This window comes from Heterocephalus glaber, unplaced genomic scaffold, assembly GCF_053883595.1.
Source record: "Heterocephalus glaber isolate CG9 unplaced genomic scaffold, H.glaber_assembly_v1.0 deba00001608, whole genome shotgun sequence".
Classification (NCBI taxonomy): Eukaryota; Metazoa; Chordata; class Mammalia; order Rodentia; family Bathyergidae; genus Heterocephalus; species Heterocephalus glaber.
In genome coordinates, this window is record NW_028258379.1 from 37,225,245 (window position 1) to 37,246,155 (window position 20,911).

Sequence of the window (20,911 nt, forward strand, 5' to 3'; positions counted from 1 at the left end):
GGGCTGCGCGGGGCCTGGGGCCCAGGCGGCGCTCGGCGCTGACAGCGGAGTCGGCTCGCGGCCTCCCGCCCCCTCGGCTCCCGGCGCTGCCCCCGGCCTGGCCCGGCCCGGAGCCATGAGCCCCGGGCTGCTGCTGCTCGGCAGCGCCGTCCTGCTCGCCTTCGGCCTCTGCTGCACCTTCGTGCACCGCGCTCGCAGCCGCTACGAGCACATCCCCGGGCCGCCGCGGCCCAGGTGAGCGGGGGCGGGGCGGGGGCCGGCGGGGCGCCGGGCCGGGCCGGGCGGGGGCGCTCATTATTCTTAGCAGCGATTACTCACCGCCGCCGGCCGCAGCTGCCGGGCTGGGCCCCGCAGCCGCGACGACAGCGACAGCCTGTCAGGTAGGCGCGATTGTCACCCCATCGTTCAGACCGGGAGACTGAGGCGCGGAGCGGAGTCGCCGGCCAAGGTCACGCGGTCGGGGAGCCCGGATTCCTACCCGGGTCAACCTGACTCGGCGCGGGTGTTCTTAACTTCGGGACGCGGACAGGACCAGCCTGTCAGAGTACAGCGCGCATTGCTGCGTCACATTCCCGTGGGTCTGTCGCGTGTCTGTCCCGGGATGTCCCATGTGTCGCCTCAGTACTCCTAGTCCGTGTTTGGCCCCCATCCAGAGCCCCTTCCGGCTTAGAGTAGATGTGGCCTCCGGGTCCCCGAGCGAGGGCTTCCTGTCACTTTGGAGCTGGGAAACCCAGTTCCAAATTAAGTCCACGGCAGGGCCAGCAAGGCCCCTGCTGAGTCTCAGGGCCCAGGTGGACCTGTAGGATCCCCCTCCTTCCTCTGCCCCTCCACCCCTGGGCAGCCTTTCTCAACCCCAGGAATGGAGGCTTCATCCTCTGCTCACGTTCAAAGGGCTTCCCCAGCCTCCCAGCCCCATGCTTCTCTGGGGCAGTCACCCTGAAGTCACCCTCTGCCCACCTGTGGACTGTGTCCTCTGCTTTAGAATGTGAGCCCCGGAGGGCAGGGACACTGTGTCATTGGCTCATGTACCCCCAGCGCCTGGCATGTTGCAGCTACTCAATAAATATCTGTTGAACGAGTGAATAAATGATGTGTTAGACACGCTTTGTAAAACCTCAGTCATGAACATTCTGGAAGGTGTCCATTTCCAGCCCAAGCCAGATGTGCTGACATTAGATGCTGGGATTTCTGTTGGGGGGTCAATGATGATCCCATGGGGAGTGCTCTGGAAGGCAACAGTTCTCCCTGGGACCTCGCCCGCCTTGGGGTCAGCCCAGGACTCCTTGTACCTTGCTTAGAAACCCTGCTTGGCTCTGTGCCTAGGTGGCCCTTCCAGTCCCCCTGCTCGGGCCCTGGATACATTATATTAGTTGTATAAGCCTCTAAGTCAGCGAGTTAGTTTTCCTTCACGGCATGATGGTAATTGGGTAATTATTTGTGCAACCTTTTGTTAAGTGTCTGTCTCTCCCATGGGCCCTGTGTCTGTCTCGTCCAGTGCTGTATCCTTGACCTCTAGCACTGCAGCGACAGGGCCATGCACCCAAAGCAGACATCCAAAGCACCCTGACTTGGGGCTGCATGGTGGAAATTTCCCAGGGGCTCCACCAGGGACATGCTCACCCTCCCTGGTTTCAGTGCTTTTCTTATGAGTCTCATCCTTCCTTGGCCTACTCATAAACCCAGTTGCTTCCAGGATTGGAGATTCAGTCAGGTCTGTGTCTGAAAAAGACAGAAACCACATCAATCCCCTTTCCCTACATCTTTTCTGTTGTTCTTTTTTTTGGTACCAGGGCTCAAACTCGGGACTTGGTGCTTGCTTGGCAGGCACCAGAACCACTGAGCTTAGTCCCCAGCCCTCCCTACATCTTTTCTAAAAAGTTGAAGTATAACTTGCATTCTGGAAAATTTACCTTTTAACGTGTCCAATTCCATGGGTTTTTGTAGAGTCACTAAGTTATACAACCATGACTGCAAATTCCAGAAGGTTTCCATCATTCTAAGAGGAAACTCAGACCCACTGGCCACCTCTGCTCATCCCACACCCCAGAGCTTGAGAACTCATCCCCGTCCCATCACTGGGCCTGCCTCCTGTCCTCTGGACATCTTGTAGAAATGGAATCACACCTTATCTAGCCATTTGTGTCTGGCTCCTTTCACTTAGCATAATACCTTCAGGGCTTGTCCGTGCAGTAGTGTGTGTCCGTATTTCCCTTCCCATAGCTGAAATCTCCCCATTTCTATTCCACAGAGTCTGCCTGTGACCTCCTGGTTTGTGGGAGTGGGTGGAGGAGTGGGAGGAGGCTGATTATAATCACAGTTGGGCTCTGTATTCTAGGGAGGTGGACTGAGCAATGAATATGTAAAAAGACTTTGGATTAAAACTTGGTTGGTGGTCAAATATCAAGCCGAACCAAAGGAAAGTGCTGGAACCTCTTCTAGCACAAAGCGGCTGCTTTGGCATTAACAGCTTGGATGTTCAAACCATGATTAGCAACCCTGAGGCTGACAAGAGAGCTGAGTATTGAGTCCCTGTGGTGTTTGTCCCTTGGTGTTTCAGCCTCTGTGTTCTGCAGGAGGCCTCCTCCAGGACCCCCTCCTTGAGTGTCCCTTCCCTCTGTTCTTATTAAAACCTCCTGCTGCCCGAGACCCCACATTTGTGCCTCACATAAACCCTCCTTGTGTCTTCGTTTCTCTGACACCGCTCTGAAATTCCTCAGCAGTCTCTGCTGTCCTGGTCCGTGCACTGGGGGTTAGCTTGACTAGGAAATAGCTCTCCTCGTTTTTGTTCATCTTGGAATAATTTTTTTGCCTTTGACTCCTGGACAGTGCTGGTCCTCCTCCCTCTCCAACTCGCCAGGTTGCCCAGGATGGGGCCTCTCAGCAAGGACCAGGCTGGTTCCAGCCCTGGGTGGGGACACTGCAGGCTCTGTTGGCTGGGGGATCCAGTCCCTGGCCTGTGCAGTGTAGCCCTCACCCTTATTCTTACTGCTAATGGGTGGCCCAGGCTTCAGCCATTGTGCAGGCGCCTTCTCCCGCTGGGTGGCCTTGCAGTGGACCCTCCAGGTGCCTTCTGCTGTGGTCACTGCCCAAGACTTTCTCTTCCCGTAGGACACTCTGGGTTCCAGGCTGGCCCAGCGCAGCATTAGGGAAGAGGAGTGTGCTGGAGTGCCAGGCAGGCCAAATCTCTGCTCTGCCCTCCCTCCCTGGACTGTCCTCCCTGCCATGTCCAGTCTGTTTCCCAGACCTAACAAGTGGGCTCTGTCTGTGCCCAGTGCTGAGCTACAAGTTCCACCCAGCCTTACCTGCTTATTTCTAGCACCCCCATCTTCTCACTAGAGCCCCCTGCAGGAACCGGAAGGAATGGTTCTTAGTTCCCTTTCTTGCCTGGCAGTGGAGGCCCCCATCCCATCCGACCCCACCCCTGTCCCCTGCTTCCTGGCAGTGGCCTTCATCCTCCTTCCCAGGTGGCCGTGGACCCCAGCAGTCAGGGTGGAGGCTTTGGGGTCAGCCAGGCCTAGGGGAGGAGCCAGGTCCAGCCTCACTCAGATGCGTAGCTGTGGGGACCGACACTGTGTGTGCCAGCTAATTCTGAGCATGATGGCCAGGGCTCGTCATGTCTTCCCGCCTTCTCTTCCGTGCCCTCCTCTCCTGTCCATCACCTGCTCAGTTTTTATCCTTGCCTCCTCCTTCCCTGAGCGAGGGAGCGCCCGGGGAGAGCTCCCCCACCACGCTGTGCCACACTGCCTTCTGCTGCTCTTGCAGGAAGGTGCTGGGGCCTTGGCGACCTTGCCTGCCCGTCTTCCCCAGCCCCACGTGTGCCCTCAATCCACCTTCTTTTCTGCATCTCTCCCATTTTTATAGAACGCTGCAGGGGTTCCTTTCCTGTCTCTTGGGCCTTCTCCCCCCTTCTTGCCCTCCGGCAGCCCCCGCAGCCCCTGTCCCTGGGCCTCCAGTCCTCTTGTCCCCTCTCTCTCTCTCTTTTTTTTTTTTTGGTACCGGGGATCAAACTCGGGTCCTTGCGCTTGCGAGGCAGGCACCAGAACCACTGAGCTACATCCCCGGCCCCTTCTCCACTCTCTCTTGAACCCACTCCCCTCCAGGTCGACTCCTGCCTCTCCATTGAGCCTGCTCCACTGCAGGTCCCCAGTGACCTCCACGTGGCCAAACCCAACTTCTGGCCTCACCTTCATCTCTCGGCTGGCAGAGCTGAGTCTGGGTCTTGCTTCCGCCTGGCTTCCTTCTCCAGCAGCCCCTGCAGGCCTGCTCCTTGGCTGCCTGACCTGTCCTTTTCTGCCTGTGCTGGTCTGTCTCCCCATCCCTGTGGCCTCGCCCTCCACCGCATTACCAAGGCCACCTGTCTGCAGAGGACTCAAAGCTCACTTCCCCTACACCCTGACTTCCTGTTGCTGCATGGCATCTGCAGACCCACCGGGTCCAAACTCCAGTGCCTGGTTTCATCTGCTTGTGCCTGGCTCTTCCTCTCAAAGTCAATCCTGAGAAAGAAATGAGGTGTAAGAAGTTTAGGGGTGCACGAGGGTGGGAATGGGTGGACAAAGAAAGTAAGAAAGCCAGAAGAGGAAGTTACCTTTGGGGAAACCGAGGCATGGTTGTCCTGGCAGCCTTGGGGGCCAGCGTAGAGCACATGCACAGAGCTTCCCCAGCACAGGCGAGGGAGCTGGGCCGTGGGTGCCGGCTGCTTCTGGAACTTCCGGCCTGTGTCCCCTTTGGGCAGAGCCAGAGCCTGGCAGAACTGCACAGCTGGACACAGCGGCGTCCTCTGCCCAACCAGCTCCTCTTGGGTCCTTGTGATTGCAGTGCATGGCCGCCAGGGCCCAAGCCCCACAGTTGTCCTTGACACCTCTGTGCCCCTTGCCCAAGCCAGCAGCACATCCCTTCCTGCTGTGCTCAAAACCCTTCGGCAATGCCCACCTCCCAGAAGTCAAAGCAGAAGTCTGGACAGCAGCCCCCAGTGCCCTCCATGATCCTGCACCCAGCCTTGGTACCCACACGGGGCCTGCTCACTGTCTGAGCACAGGCTACCTTAGGGCTTTTGCATGTGCTGTTCCCATAGCCTGCAGTGCTCCTCCCCCAGAGCCCACCCTGCCGACAAGTCTCGGCTCATAGGTTGCTTTCTTTGAGGGATGTCCCCTGTGTACCAAATGACTGTCCCTGCACTTCTGCCAGCACTCTGTTTGTTTTTCTCTCTGGCATTGTATTTATTTGCTTGCTTACTTTTTCACTCCCCACCTCTCCCCGGGAGAATCTGATTGCTGTGACCCAGAAAGCTCCCACTGCAGTTTCGTTGTCAGCATTCAGGATGCTGTGCTGAGCACGGTTGGAATAACACCCTAGAGGAGACAGGAAGTCACGGGCACCTTGGAAGGTGCTTCAGGGTGCCCCCCAGGGGCCTGCTGAGAGCCTGGCGATCACACCTGCTGACAAAGCTGTCCCCTGGTGAGGCAGCATTGGCAGCAGTTGGGGCTGACGATAGCACCTCTGCAGCTGCTCCAGCCCAAATCCGGGTCATGACCTGTGCCACGGAGCTCAGGGGGTTCTACACGACATCACTGGTGTTTCCTGTGGCCACTCAGACCTCCGGTCCCAGGGACGGGGGACGGTGTCTCCTCTCCCAGGAGGCTGTGGTGCCAGGCAGACCTGGGTCCTGCATGCGATCTGCATTGCCGCCCAGTGACCCCAGGCCAGTGCCTCTAGCCCCTGTGCTGCAGTCCTGTCTGTGACCCGGCCAGTGTGGCCCTGTGGGGCAGGGTGCTCACCTGGTGGCTGCCGGGAGCCTCAGGTTTGCTGTTTCTTCCAGTTTCCTTCTAGGACACCTCCCCTACTTTTGGAAGAAGGATGAGGCCTGTGGCCGAGTGCTCCAGGATGTGTTTTTGGAGTGGTAGGTTCCACCTTGTCACTTGTCCCCTCCCTGGGCCCACGGAGCTCACCCACCCAATCCAGCACCCAGCCTGTGTGTCACACCCCAGCCTGGTCCCTGCCCAGAGTGGAGAGGCAGAAGGGGCGGGCGGAAGCCACGACCTGACTCACCAACCAAGGGACCCCAGAGCAGCTGTCGGAAGCTCTCTGAGCCTCAGTTTCCCAGTCTGTAAACTGGGCAAAGGGGGTCCCTAAATTGAAGTTGTAGTTTAGGGTGGCAGTTTACACTTTTCAACACACTTCCAAGGACTGATATTGTTTCAATCCCAGGATACTCGGGGCGATCAGAGGCTGGGGAGGGTGTGGCTCAGAGCTTGGTCCTCTCGTTGCCCGGGTCCTCCTTCGGCCGGGCTGACAGGTGCTGCTCTCCATCACTGACACCCTTCCCATCAACCTCGGTTTCCAGGGCTAAGAAGTACGGGCCTGTGGTGCGCGTCAATGTCTTCCACAAAACCTCCGTCATCGTCACGAGCCCGGAGTCTGTCAAGGTAGGAGCCTCGCGGTTTCCACTTGAGGCCCCTCCTTTGGTTCCCGGGACTGTGAGGAGTGTTCCAGAGCCAGGCACATCGGGCCCATCTCCCAGGGGTGCAGAAGGGGGCACCATCTTTCTCTCCTCCCAGCAGGGGCATTTGATGTGGGGAGTGGGGTGGAACTTTGCTGTCCCTGCTTGGGCAGCCCACTGCTCACATGCATTTAGTTATTTTACCTGCCTTGGGCTGAGCCCCACCATCTGTGAGACGGAATGGCTCTTCCGGTTCTGAGAATTAAATACAGGGGTGTTTATTACACAAAGTATCTCTTTTTGGAGGCAGAGTCCCATTGTGTAGCCCAGGCTGGCCTTGCTGATCCTCCTGCCTCAGCCTCCTGAGTGCTGGGCTAATAGGCGTGCGCCACCACGCCTGGCACAAAGTCCCTTAAGATGCTTAAACAGTGCTCACTACAAGCGTGTACTTTGCTAAGAGCTCCACTACTGTTAACTAACCTTTGGAAGCATGGGGGCCCTTGTTAGTCCCCATTCAGGGATGAGGAAGCCGAGGCAGGGGGCGTTGATCCAGAAGGTGTGCCGCCTGGGTCCCCAGGAGGGGCGCCTCCCATCCGCTCTGGGGTGGGCAGAAGCCAGCTCCAGTCCAGACTCTGTCACCGACTGGCTGTGTGGCTGGATGAGTCATGCCATCCTGCTGGGCCTCAGCTTCCTCACCTGTGAGAGGGCAGGAGGCCCTCTTATAGGGGCTCTGAGGATGGAAGCCCAGTGGTGTATGGGAGCCCTGGAGCCGTCACTGCCACAGCGGGGGTGGCGTGCTGGCAACACCAAGAGGGGAGAAGACAACTTCATCCCATGCCCCAGAGTGCAACGCCGGGTGCACCTCAGGACAGAGCCCAAACAGCTTGTGTGTCACCAACACAATGTCACGAATCATTCTTTAGGAAAGTTCAATTTCACAGACACCGAGCTTTGAAGCATGCTACCAGAGCACACGCTCAAAGACTCTCATGACGCTTAATGAGAAAGGGAGCTAGAGATACGTATTAATGTGGTGGGTCACGCTGATAGTCCAGTGTTAAACCAAACTTGCTCTTCTGAACGCTTACTGTCACCTTTCTATATACTGCTGGATTCACTTGGCTGATAGTTTGGTAAGGGTTTGTGTCCTTTATTTTTTTCCTTGCGATGCCTTGTCAGGTGTTATTATAGTTATTTTTGTTTTGTTTTTTGAGGTAGGGTCTCACCATGTAGCCCAGGCTGGCCTTGAACTCACGGCAATCTTCCTGCCTCAGCCTCCCAAGTGCTGGGATTACAGGTGTGTGCCACTACACCCAGCATTATAATTTTGGAGGGTGGTAGGGTTAGAACCCAGGGCCTTGCACAGACTAAGCCACTCTACCACTGAGCCACCCCCAGCCCCTTTGTCAGGTTTTGGTATTGGGTTAATTTGGACCTCATAAGATAGGTTGGGACATGTGGCTTCTTCTTCTGCTTTCTGTAAGAATTTGTGTAGGTGGCCGGGGATTTAGCTCAGTGGTTCCGGCACCTGACTCTCAAGTACACAAGGTCCCGAGTTCGATCCCCGGTACCAAAAAAAAAAAAAAAAGAATTTGTGTAGGAATAGTGTTCTTTCTTTCTTTAATTTTTGATAGAATTCACCAGGGAGGCCATGTGGGCCTGAACTTTTCTTTGAGAGAAGTTCTGTTTATTTTTTAAGTTACACCTTCAATTTGTTTTTTTCTGGTACTGGGAATTGAACTCAGGACCTGTGCTTTACAGACAGGTGTGGCACCACTGAGCTAAATCCACAGCCCAATATTTACTTATCTCTTTAATGTCTATAGGATCTGTAGTGATGTTCTCTTGTCCATTTCTGAGAACAGTTATTTCCTTCCTTCCTTCCTTCCTTCCTTCCTTCCTTCCTTTCTTCCCTCCCTCTCTCCCTCCTCCCTCCCCCTCTCTCTTTCTCTTTCTTTCTTTGCTAGGGATTAAAGCCAGGATCTTGAGCATGCTAAGCGTCTGCTCTACCACTGAGCTACGTACCAACCCTTATTTTATTTTATTTTGAGACACAGTCTCAGTAATTCACCCAGGCTGGCCTCATCCTTCCTGCCTCAGTCTCTTCAATAGCTGAGATTGCAGTTATACTCGACTACACCCAAAGTCTTTTATTTCTTAGTCACTCTAGTGAGTTGTTTATATGTTTTTATTCATTTTTTTCAAGATTGAGCTTTTGGTTTTATTCGTTTTGTCCATTGTTTGCCTCTTTTATACTTTATTCCTGCCTTTTATAATTTCTTCCTCTGTTTACTTTGGGTTTAATTTGTTCTTGTGCTATTTTTTTTTTTTTTTTGGTACCGGGGATCGAACTCAGGTCCTTGCGCTTGCGCAGCAGGTGGCAAAACCACTGAGCTAAATCCCAGGCCCTAGATAAATGTTTTTCAATTTCTAAATATGATTAAATAGCCTAGAGATCTTTGTTATTGATTTCAAATTTAATTCTGTTTCAAATTTAATTCTGATTTCAAATTTAAATCAAAGAAAATACTTATCATGACTCTAATCCTTTTAAATTAATTGAAGCTTTATGGTAGAGGGAATGGCCCATTTTGATGTTCATAAACCCTTAACTATAACTATAATTTTAGAGAATTTGTTGGTTAGGTCACTTTGATCAGTAATGTTATTCAAATCTCTAAATCCTTACTAATTTTTTTCTACTTATTCTAGCAATTACTAGGTGTGCAGTGCTGGCCTCTACAACCAAAGTCATGGGTCTGTCTGTTCCTACTTTGGCTTCTGTCTATTGTATATGTCCTGTAGTTTGGAGTTCTGTTGTTAGGGTCTCTTTCACTTGGGATTGCTGGGTCTCTGTGACTAATCCACACTTTTGTCCTCAGGAACGTCCCTCTTCATTTTTTGTGACATTCTTTGCCCCAAAGTACATTTTCTCTCCTTTAATACAGCCACCCCAGCTTTATCATTTTACTTCTAGCCTTCCTGTGTTTTTATATTTAAGGTAGGTTTCTTATAGATAGCATATAGTTGGGTCTTGCTGTTTTAAGCAGTCTGAGAGTCTCTGCCTTTCAGTCTCTGCTTAGGCAGTCATTTACATTTAATGTGGTTATTTTACAGGTGGGTCTAAATCTACAGTGAGTCCTTGACTTATGAATATTTGAGTTGTGAACTTTCACAGGTGTACTATATAAGAGTCACTACTTAGAGTTCTCCCAGAATGGAACTCATTCATAAGTTGGGGACTTAACTGTACCATGTCCTATCTGTTATTTGTTTCTTGTTCTCCTTTCTTCTCTCTCCCTCTCTTTCTCTTCCCCTTCTCTCTCCCCCTCTCCCTTCTTCTTCCTCTCCTCCTCCTCCTTCTTCACTCGCTGGGCATTGAACCTAGGGCCTTCCCATTGAGCTACATCCCCAGCTCATTTTTGCAATTTGTTGCAGGATCTCACTAAGTTGCTAAGTAGCCCAGGTAGGACTTGAACTTGCCACCCTCTTGCCTCAGCCTGCTAGAGTCATGGGATTAGAGGCCTGTGCCACCACTGCTGGCTTCTTACTGTCTTTTGGATTAAGTATTGTTTAGCCTTCTGTTTTACCTCCCTCCTGCTGGCTTATTAGCTCCCATTTCGCTGTCTCTGTCTCTGCCTCTCTCTCCCCCTCCCTCCATTCCACTCCCTTTGTCCTATGGTCTATAATATCATCTTTAATCTACCTTCAAACAACAACATTATACTGTTCCATTTCTCTCCACTCTTATGATTTCCTCTTTATCACTGGTTTCAGCAGTTGAATTATGCTCTGCCTCAGGGTGCTTCTCTTTCTGTTAATTTTATTTGTGAGTCTTGGAACTTCTTAGGTATGTGGGTTCCTTGAACACATTTATAACATTTGTAGCAGGTATATGAAAATTTGTACTCCAAGTCTATCATATTTATTATTTCTAAGCCTAATTATAAGTCAGATTTTCCATTTTAGCCCAGCTAGTGATTTTGTTCTTGTTGTTGGATACTGGGCATTGGAAAGTTTACACTATTGGACATTAAATTGCTTTAAGGGCTGGGTGTGGTATTGAGCATCTATGGTCCCAGCTACTCGGGAGGGCAGGGTGGGAGGTCAGTTGAGCCCAGGAGTTCAAGGCCAGCCTGGGCAATGTAGTGAGGACCCCATCTCAAAAGTTAAAAATAAATTGTTTTGTTGTATTCCTTTAAAGAGCTTTGGCCTTCATCTTAAGAGTGGTGAAGTGGCCAGCAGAGCAGTGTGACCCTTCCCACGTTTGCTCCCAGACTCTTCCCGGGTGGGTCTAGAGGAGACTTTATTGCAGCGCTAGTTTGTCCCCACTAAGGAGTGGCCTGCAGGGGCCTCTGCCGGGGGCTTTGTACCTGAAGACTGTGTCCTCTGCCCCGTGGGAATGTGAGCAGGTCTTGGCCTAGTGTGATGTGAGAAGTGTTCAGCCTGTAGTTGCCCAGTAATTTTCCTCTCCCTCAAAGTCCTCTTGCTCTGCCGATGGTGCCACCCCAAGGTGTGCACCGATGAGCACTCAGCCCCTGCTGCAGGAACCCCTTTTCTCCGCACAGCCCCAGCCTCCCTCGCCGGCCTGAGCTCCAATCTCTGTGTTCAACTAGCCATGCCGCTGGGCTGTATCTGGGTCTCTCTGTGCGAGACCCTGTCCTGGAATTGCCTCTAGGTGGAAAACTGGGCTAACCTTGGTCACACTCTGTGCCTTTTTAAAAAATTTCTCCTCCTTTTGGTTCACAGTTCTCCACTGCTTGTCCAAAAATGGTGTCTTGCCCCATTTTCCGGCTGTGGATGGCAGGGGGGAAGTCCTTGGCCAGGACGGCCCTGTGGGTGGGTGGAAGAGAGGCGTCAGTGTGGGTGACCAGAGAGGGGGCAAGAGCTGCTGGTCCCCAGTGTGTCCTTCATCCCAAAGCTCCACAGCATCCCAGCCCCAGGATGGCAGGCCCCGGGGACACTGCTCTTTCATTCAGTTAGGACAGGCTGCATAGGGCTCAGATGGCTTGGGAGCTGGAGGTGGCCTCTGGCTGCTGTGGCCTTGCTCCTGGTGGGACTGGCTTGCAAATGACAGTGTCTGGGGACAGCTCAGATGGCGCTAGTGATGCAAAGTCGGCTGAAAAGCCAATGTCAGACACCAGGAGCGAAACTCACCGAAGCAGGCAGCCCTGGCTTGTGGCAGAGGAGTCCTCTGACTGCCTCCCGGGGTCCCAGGACCAAGTGCAGCATCCCACGGGCCCCAGTGTCCCTCGGCCTGCACCACAGGCTCCTCCCCTTCCCCATCAGAATCCTGTGTCCTCACAAGTGTGACCAGCTTGGGACCAGTCAAAATCTTTTTCCTGCATGCATAAGGATAGCCCGCGTGTGTCAGGGTCGCCTGGGTACTGCATGAGCTCATGCAAGGCGCCATGCACGTGGCATTTACTGAGCACCTGCTGTGTGCCAGGCTCTTCAGGAAGAACGAATTCAACCGTCACCACAGCCGGGCAGGCCGACACTCTCCTTGTCCCCGCTGGTCAGACAAGGACCTCGAAGGGTGGGGAGGAGCCTGACTCACCAGGGAGCACAGTTAGCAAGTGGGGCGCAGGGGAGCCGATTCCTGAAGTCTCTGTTGACCTCTGCAGCTTCCGGGACTCAGAACGCGGGGCCCACGTGGGTCTCTCCTGTGTCCCAACAGCCCTGGAGCTGTGGAGCCATCAGCAAATCATCTGGGTCCGGGCCCCTTTTCCTCATCCCCGAAGGGAGGCCCGGCTTGAACTCCGGCCTCCTGCCCCCGCCCCCCCAACATGTGTCGCCTTCAGGCCCGGGTGCAGCAGCTCCGAGGCGCCTTTTGCGGGTGTCCTGCGCGGACTCTCGTGGGCCCCTGAGCTCATGTTGTCTTTTGGGGATGTCCAGAAGTTCCTGATGTCAACCAAGTACAACAAGGACTCCAAGATGTACCGTGCCCTCCAGACCGTGTTCGGGGAGAGGTGAGGCCTGGGAGGGGGCAGCATGGGACGGGCGACCTTGCGGGGTGACCCTGCTGTTGACCTCAGCGCTCTCCTGCTCCCGCCCCTGGGGGGCAGCGGAGTGGGGCTGCTGAGTTTGGGGCACAGACCACCCTACCTCTCACTTAGCTGCTGTTAATGGACCCTGAAGCTGCACACGCCTGCAGGGCAGCCCACGGTGGTTCAGGGCTGTGTACGTCTGTTTTTATGGTGGTGCCACCGCCCTAATGTGACACTCCCCATGGCAGGGCCTGTCACCCCCACGGGGACCCCAGTTCCCTACCTCCTGTCTCTCATGACCTCTCTGTCTCCCGCAGGCTGTTTGGCCAGGGCTTGGTGTCCGAATGCGACTACGAACGGTGGCACAAGCAGCGGAAAGTCATGGACCCGGCTTTCAGCCGGAGGTGAGCGGGGTGGAGACCCGGCTGGGGCGGCTTGGCTGCAGCGTGGGGACTCAGGGGACCCAAGGGGACCTCGCTCGGCGGGATGGACACGGGGCAGAGGGCATCAGTGGTCAGAAGGGAGCGAGACAGGCAGCCCCTGTGCCCCTGGGAGTCGCGGGTGAATGACCACGCTGGCCAGAGGTGGGGGCTCCCTGCTCGCTGAGAACTGCACGCACTGAGCTACATTCCCAGCCCTTTTTAAATTTTTAAATTTGAAGCGGGGCTTGCTACGTGTCTAAGCTTGTCCAAACTGGGCTGGAACTTGTGATCCTCCTGCCTCAGCCTCTTGGACTGCCGGGGTTATGGGCATGTGCCCCCAGTCCCAGTATCAGTCTCTTTTATTGCAATATAATTCACATTCCAAATAATTCACTCATTTGAAATGTACAATCCAATGGCTTCTAGTCTACCTGTGAACTTGGGAAGCCACCGTCCCAATATTTTAGGACATTTTCATCACCCCAAAACTAGCCACTCCCCAGTGTCCCATCCCCTGACAGCCATGAATTTACTTTCTGTCTCTGAGTGTTCGTATTCTAGACATTTCCTACAAATGCAATCATGCAATCCATGGTCCTTAGGGTCAGGCTTCTTTAACTTAGAATAATATTTCCATGGCTCATTCCTTTCATAGCCCATCAAAATCAGTATTTCGTTCCTTTTGATTGCTGAATAATATTCCATTGTATGGATACCACACATCATTTTTTTTATTCTTCAGTTAATGATCATTGGGGTTGTTTCAACTTTTTGGCTATTGTAAATAAGGCTGATGTAAACATTTCTACATGAGTTTTTTTTGTAGACGTGTTTTCATTTCTTTTGGCTACATACCTGTGTAACATGGTAACTCTATTTAATATTTTGAGGAAGATCATCCTTTACTTCAATAAAATTTCAAATTTATAGAAAATTTGCCATATGAGTATAAGCAATTTCTGTATATCTTTTTTTTAGATTTCACTTATGGTTTACTGTTAAAATAATTATTGCTTTATAGTTTATTCTTTATGGGTATATATAAATACCTCTCTCCTTTGTCTCTGATTTGTATATATATATTTATATAATTTTATATAGTGTATGTATAAAACTATTTGAGAATAAGTTAGAGACACTGTACTCTCAACTATTAAATACTTCCTATACATTTCCTAAGGGCACTACTACATAATTACAGTTCCATTATCAAAATGAGGAAAAAAATCAATCTAAAATTGTCACCTAATCCGCTTTTAAATTTTGTCAATTGTGCCAAAATACTTACTTTTCCTTGTCCAAGGTTGAGCTCAGGGGCACAGGTTACACTGCATTGTCTTTTTAGCCTCCTCCTTCTAGGGCAGTTCTCAGTCTTTTCTTTTGTCTTTTTGTTTGTTTGGCTTTTTGAGACGTGGTCTCCTATGTAGGCCAGATGGGCCTGGAACTCACAGTGATCCTCCTGCCTCAGCCTCCCGAGTGCTGGAGTTACAGGTGTGCACCACCATGCCCGGCTCTCAGTCTTTTCTTGGCCTCTCCCTGAATGCTCCTGCAGACAGCTGGCCAGCTTTGTAGACTGCCCTCTGGTCTGTGCTGACGTGGGTCAGGCTGTGCGTGTCCATGGGGTTGCACAGTAGTGTGTGCTGTCCATTGGCCCTGCTGGAGCCGCCGTAACTGCGCGGGTACAACCTGCAGGCCTCCCGCTGCCAGCGTGCCCTGTCCTGGACGTCCACAGCTCCTTGCTGCCTCCCTCCTCCCGTGCCTCCTTCTCCTGCCCAAGAGAGATCTTGCTAGAACGCAGGCCATGCCACCCCTGCCAGAAGCCTTCGGCGGCTCCCCTCACCCGTCTGCCCTTGGCACAGTCTCCTTGCCCGCGCCTCTGTGGAGGGCTGTGCTCTTCCTGACATCGCTGCTCTCCTTCCTGCCATTCCTGTGGCCTCCATGTGCTTCTCTGGGGACTCCATCTTCCTGCCAATCCTAGCGCCTCCCCCGAGAGGCCACAGGTCTCGAAGGCAGGGGTCCCTGTCCCTGGTTCCTGTCCCCCCCCGGAATGCTGGGAGACTGGGCAGATCCGTGCCTGAGTCCAGGGATGGGCTGTCCCCCTGCTGGGAAGTCCCCAGAAGTGAGAAGGCACAGACGGGAGGAGAGGCCTCTGTTGAACACATTCTCCTTCTGAGACGCTTGTGCTGACAGCCACGATTACTAAGGCAGCCAAGCTCAGGGCCCCTCCAGGTCATCAGAGGATGAAGGCTCCGCTAAGCAGTGGCCATGTGGTCCCGCCACAGACACCCGCAGCCTGTCCCGTGTGTTTTGTTTTGTGGAACTGGCTCCATCCCCAGCCATTTTTAAATGTTTTTTTTTAAATTTTGAGACAGTGTCTCACTAAGTTGCTGCATTGCCCAGACTGCTTTTTTTTTTTCCACTACCGGGGATCGAACTCAAGACTTTGTGCTTGCAAGACAGGCACGGTGCCACTGTGCTAAGTCCCAGCCCCAGAATGTTTTGAACTTGTGATCCTCCTGCCTCAGCCTCTCACAGAGATGGGATTACTGATGTGTGCCAACACACCCAGCTAACATTTACAGATTTTTAAATTTAATTTCATTTTTTATTGGGGTTTTTTTTGAGACCAGGTCTCCCTGTCAACATTGTCATTTTATTTTAATTAATTAATTAATTTTTTTCAGTACTGGGAATTGAACTCAGGACCTTGGGCTTGGCAGGCAGGCATAGCACAACTGAGCTTCATCCCTGGCCCCAACATTTTTATTTTCTAAATTTACAATAAGTATCATTATAGAGATGACTATTTTATTATAAACGCCCAAGGTATATGAAAGAGGCTTTGAAAGATGTCTGTATCTATGAAAGCATTACTCAGCCTCTGTAAAAACTTAGTCCCTTTATTTCTCTTCTCTCATTTTATCTTTTCAGTAGTGAGTGTGTGAATGTGTGTATGTGTGTGTGTTACTATGGATCAATCCCAGGGCCTCACGCTTGCCAGGCAAGTACTGTATACCCTCAGTCCTTTTTAGTGGTTTTAACTTTGCATTTGAAAATAACTTCAAATTTCCTGTTAAATTTCAAGATTAAGAATAGGAGGAGTGAGGGATTGAGCTCAGTGGTTCCACCACCTGCCTTGCAAGCAGAAGGACCCGAGTTCAATCCCTGGTACCACCCCCCCCCAAAAAAAGATGAAGAATAGGATGAGGGAAAAAAAAGAGTAGGATGAGGGAGGCTGGGGTTTTAGTGCAGTGGCACAGTGCCTGCCTCAAAAACATAAGGTCCTGAGTTCGACCCCTGGTACCAGAAAAAAAAAAAAGGAACAGGACAAAGAATAATCATGTACCTTTTACTCAGGTTAATATAAAAAATGCTTTTAGTGACAAAACAGCAGTTTCTTCTAATAAAGACTCAGAAGTACATAGTGTACAAAGTACAGTCTGTTCCCTTCCACTCCCTCAGGTCTACTATTTTTGTGAGTCTGGAGTGCATCCTTCCATATGTCTTTCTGACATGTATGCCTAGGAAACAAGCTGTCCCAGGGCAGGGAGTGCTGTGGGCCAGGAGCTCTGAGCTGCTCTGAGCTCATCTCCATCTATGCTTGGCACTGTGATTGGCCAAGGACAGAAGTGAAATGAGGAGAAAGGCTGCAGATGGTGGCCTGGGGCAGGGCAGGCAAGGGCGGGATGTGAGCAAGGATGAGGGGGTGAAAGTAGCCGCATCGTGGACTCCAAGAGGCCCTGAGTCTTAGTCTGCTGTGCCCCGTTGTCAGAGTGGGGTCTACACTGGCAGACAGAGGACCTACAAAACCACCAAGACAAGGCAAAGGGGCAGTGTCCATCAGAAGGGGAGGGAATGGTGAGGCCCCAGGCTACCATCTGCACCTGGAGCAGAGGTCAGAGAGGCGAGGAGGCCCCGCTGGCTCTGCAGAAAGGCAGGGCACAGGGCGCGCTCAGAGCAGGGCCGGTCCTGGTGGCCGCTGATGCCTGTGCTGTCTCCCCAGCTCCCTGGTCAGCTTGATGGAAACATTCAACGAGAAGGCCGGGCAGCTGGTGGAGATCCTGGAGGCCAAGGCAGATGGGCAGACCCCGGTGTCCATGCAGGACATGCTGACCTGCGCCACCATTGACATCCTGGCCAAGGTGATGGGCCAGTTTCCCGGAGGGGCACGTGGGGCGGGGTCCTCTCTCTCCCCTCTTCCTCCCCTTGCTCGCCTCCCCTGCCTCCTGCTGCTCTGTGTACCAGCTGCCCCTTCACTGTGCTCCCCATATTCTCCATGTTTTGCTTCCTTGGATATTCAAAGCAACTTAGCGTGAGTCTGGGGCAGCTGCTGATTCTCTAGACACCAACACCCAGAGATTCGGGGCCTGGCCTGGGCTGTGCTCCCATAAGGAGCGGTGCACTGTGCACAGGCATTGTGTGGCCCAGGCCTGAGTCCCAGCTCTGCCTGGCTCTGCTGTCCTCCCACCCCTAGGTATGACACACCCTCCTCTCACCCCCAGGCAGCCTTCGGGATGGAGACCAGCATGCTGCTGGGTGCCCAGAAGCCTCTGTCGCAGGCGGTGAAAGTGATGCTGGAGGGCATCAGTGCGTCCCGCAACACTCTTGCGAAGGTACCACCCCACCACCTGCTCCCCAGGACCAGCCTCCGTAGCTGTGCTGCCTGTGTTCGCTGAGGCACATCCTGCAGTCGTTTTCTCAGAATGGGTGTTAATATCTGGTACCAGGATTTGTGGGCATTGCCTAAAGCACAGGCACAAAGTCAAAGTGGTGAACTGTAAGTTAGGAGTTAATCTCTCTCTCACATTAAATGATCCCCGAAGCAGGCAATCTAGGGTGGCTGCGGTGGCTCCCCCACATCAGATATTCCCGAATCCTTCTGTCTTTGTGTTCCCCTGTCCTCAGCCATCACCTCATTGTCATAAGATGACTGCTGTAGCTCCAGCTATCACTTCCTTATTCCAGACATGAAGAAGGAAGACAGGGGAAAGGTGATTCCCGAGTTGACCTCCAGGTTCCCCTCTTGTGCCTTGGGACTTCACTTTCTGAGCTTGCAGCCCCCAATGCCACCCCATCTTTTCAGCCGCTGATTCCACTTCTCTTCCCTTGGGCATGATTTCCTCTTTTGTGGTGCCGTCCTAACTGTCTCCACCCTGCGGGCCTCCTTGTCACGTCCCAGGGCTCCCCAAGGCCTCCTTCCGGTCCGGACGCCGTCCCCGACGCTTCGTCTTTTCTAGACTTCCCTCACTTTCCTGGGCCCCCGGCCGGCCGCGCTGCGGATGTCCGTCCTGGGGTGGGGCGCGCGGGCAGGCGGGTGCGGTCCGGTCCGCGCCCCTGAGCCTCGGCTCTTCCAGTTCCTGCCGGGCTGGAGGAAGCAGCTGCGGGAGATCCGCGAGAGCATCCGCCTCCTGCGCCAGGTGGGCAAGGACTGGGTCCAGCGGCGCCGAGAGGCCCTGCAGCGGGGCGACAGCGTCCCCGTGGACGTGCTCACGCAGCTCCTCAAAGGTGCGCGGCCCGGCCTACAATGTCCGGCTTCTAGACGGGTGGCTCACTTCTGCCCTTTCCCTTCCTCCCCTCTCTCTCTTGTACTGGGGTTGGACCCGGGGCCTTCACGCCGAGCTACCTCGCAGCACCTTTTTTTAGTTTTCATTTTGAGACAGGGTCTGGCAAAGTCGCTAAGTTGCCCAGGCAGGGCTGGAACTTGCAGTCCTCCTGCCTCAGCCTCCCAGAGTGCTGGAATGACAGGCGTTCCCCGCAGTCCAGCTGACAGCTGGCTCTTTCATGAGCGTGGGGAAGGGGAGCCAGGACCCTGGGGCGGGCACTGAAGGTCTCTTTGTCTTTCAGCTGAAGAGGGGGCCCGGGACGACGAGGTCCTGCTGGACAACTTTGTCACCTTCTTCATTGCCGGTGTGTAGCTTCCCAGACGGCCCAGGGCTCAGACCTTTTGGGAAACCGCGGGCGCCTTGCATCACCCGAGCCCAGACTGAGAGGCAGTGGGGTGCCTGAGAGCTCTGCTGGGGCTGGGCGAGGGCGGGGACCCCTCTCTGCAGTCCCGTGGCTGTGTCCAGGCTGGGCCGAGCTGGCGTCCGGTCCTGCCCCGCATGAAGCCGTGGGGCCTTCATCAGATCGGCACAAAGAGGCACTGGGCCACGAGGCACATTTGCTCACTCAGTGGCTCTGAGTGTCCCGGTCACCTAGGAAACTGCCCCTCAGCCTCCACGCCCGCCTGCAGGGAGCCCGGGTGGTTTCCAGAGGCATCCGCCCCGGGGAAAGTGGCCGAGTGCCCGAGCCGCCTCTGCCCACGTCCCCAGGTGGCTCTGCGGGTCTTGGTGGCACAGGTGGTGCTCAGCTGTAGCCCCAGCCCTGCAGAGCCTGGGCGCTGACTGTCAGCTCGGCCCGGACTGCCAGCCTCTGAGCCAGCGCTGCCCCTCTCGCTGGTGCTGTCCCCTGTCTGCCCTCGGCCTCCGAGGCCAGCTGACCAGCAGCCCAGGATGCGTGAAGCAGCCGCTGCCCCCTCTGCCCCCAGGTCACGAGACTTCTGCCAACCACTTGGCCTTCACGGTGATGGAGCTGTGCCGCCAGCCAGAGATCGTGGCGAGGTACGGCGCCGCCCTGGGGGTTGGCAGAGGGGCTTTTCTGATGTCTCATTCCCAAGGCCATGGCACTTCTTTCATGGCAAAACCTCTGCTTGCCAGCACCCGGGGCCTTTGCACCTGCCGTTTCCCCAACCAAGCACAAAGGCCCCCTGCGATGGGCACACTGGGAGGATGAAGGCCTGGGGTTCAAGTGTCAGTCGTCACCAAGTGTGGTGGTGCAAACTTGTAATCCCAGCTCTCAGGAGGCTGAGGCAGGAGGATCCAGAGTTCAAGGCCAGCCTGGACGACATAGCAAATCCTCTTTGAAAGAACAAAACAAATAAAAAAGTGTTAGTCATCTTCAGCATCAAAAGGCAGAATGAAACATTATCTGTGAACATACAGAAAGTTTAAAATATGTATTTGGTTTAAAATATGTATTTAATAGTCACACACATTTATATAAAAAATTGGCTGACTGGCTGTAGCTCTGTGGCATAGGAACTGCCTAGCACACACAGCACTACAAAAAAAATTGTGAAAAATCATAAAAGTTAAAATGATAACAATAGCAAACTCACCCACGGCGCCCAGCCACCGGAGTCACGGGCTACCACAGGTGGAGTTTGTGTCCCGCAGCCCCAGGTCTGCCCAGTCCTTCACGAAGTTCATCACAGCCCTGTCCCCTGGTATTGTCCCCTCTTCCCCAGTCCTCTGTGTGTTTTACTTGTGGTAAAAAATATATAATGTAAAATTCACCCTTTTTCTTCTCTTGAAGTGCTGCAGATGGAATGCAGGGCCTGCACACGGCACTACCTCCCCAACCCTTTCTAAATTGTTTTTCAATTTTGAGACACTGAGTTTCCCAGGCTGGGCTCAAACTTGTGATCCTCCTGCCTCAGCCTCCAGGAGTGCTGGGATCACAGGCATGCACCACCACACCCAGCTACAATTCAGTGCTTTGACCATTTGTAAGCGTGCATTCAGTGGCAGGAAGCTCACGCATGCTGTTGAGACATTGGCACCGCCTCCAGAGCATGCTCATCTTTCCAACTTGGAGCTCTGAACCTCCACAACTCCTTACTTCCAGTCCCAGCCCCAGCACCCTTGACCTGGGCGTCTGTCCACTCTTGGCCCCTCTATAATGGCTCTGGGCAGCGTTGTCCTTTTTGTGACTGGCTTATTTCACCTGTGTGGCAGCAGGCGTGAGAACCCCCTTCCTTCACAAGCGGATCCCATACCGTGGTGTGGATGGACACATCGGGGTTCCCCACCCAGCAGTCCACGGGTGGTGGATGCTGCGAGTAGGGATGCTCTGTTAGCTCCCAGAGCTGCTGCCTTCAGTTCTTTAGGGTGGACACTGGGGGGAACTGCTGGGCTGCGTGGAAACCCTTGTTCGGTTTTCTGAGGAATGGCTGGTGTTTCCACAGCAGCTGCACTGTTTTACATGCCCACAACCGTGCACCAGGGCTCTAGTTTCTCTGTATC

General features: G+C 53.6%; 1 protein-coding gene and 1 long non-coding RNA gene across 2 annotated transcripts in view; one reads left to right on the top strand and one right to left on the bottom strand.

Moving 5' to 3' along the window:
* The window catches only part of Cyp46a1 (cytochrome P450 family 46 subfamily A member 1), a 24,983-nt gene continuing 4,072 nt past the window's right edge, over positions 1-20,911 (top strand). The window contains exons 1-10 of the mRNA XM_004836974.4: positions 1-234; positions 5,816-5,896; positions 6,341-6,422; positions 12,335-12,408; positions 12,744-12,830; positions 16,852-16,990; positions 17,351-17,461; positions 18,203-18,353; positions 18,693-18,755; positions 19,375-19,447. Of these exons, the coding sequence (XP_004837031.1) occupies positions 116-234; positions 5,816-5,896; positions 6,341-6,422; positions 12,335-12,408; positions 12,744-12,830; positions 16,852-16,990; positions 17,351-17,461; positions 18,203-18,353; positions 18,693-18,755; positions 19,375-19,447 (980 nt within the window). The 5' untranslated portion in view covers positions 1-115. The remainder of the gene's footprint in view (positions 235-5,815; positions 5,897-6,340; positions 6,423-12,334; positions 12,409-12,743; positions 12,831-16,851; positions 16,991-17,350; positions 17,462-18,202; positions 18,354-18,692; positions 18,756-19,374; positions 19,448-20,911) is intronic.
* LOC147822831 (uncharacterized) overlaps positions 16,056-20,911 on the bottom strand; it is a 14,182-nt gene continuing 9,326 nt past the window's right edge. Inside the window, exon 2 of the long non-coding RNA XR_015445152.1 lies at positions 16,056-19,744. This is a non-coding gene — a long non-coding RNA (uncharacterized LOC147822831). The remainder of the gene's footprint in view (positions 19,745-20,911) is intronic.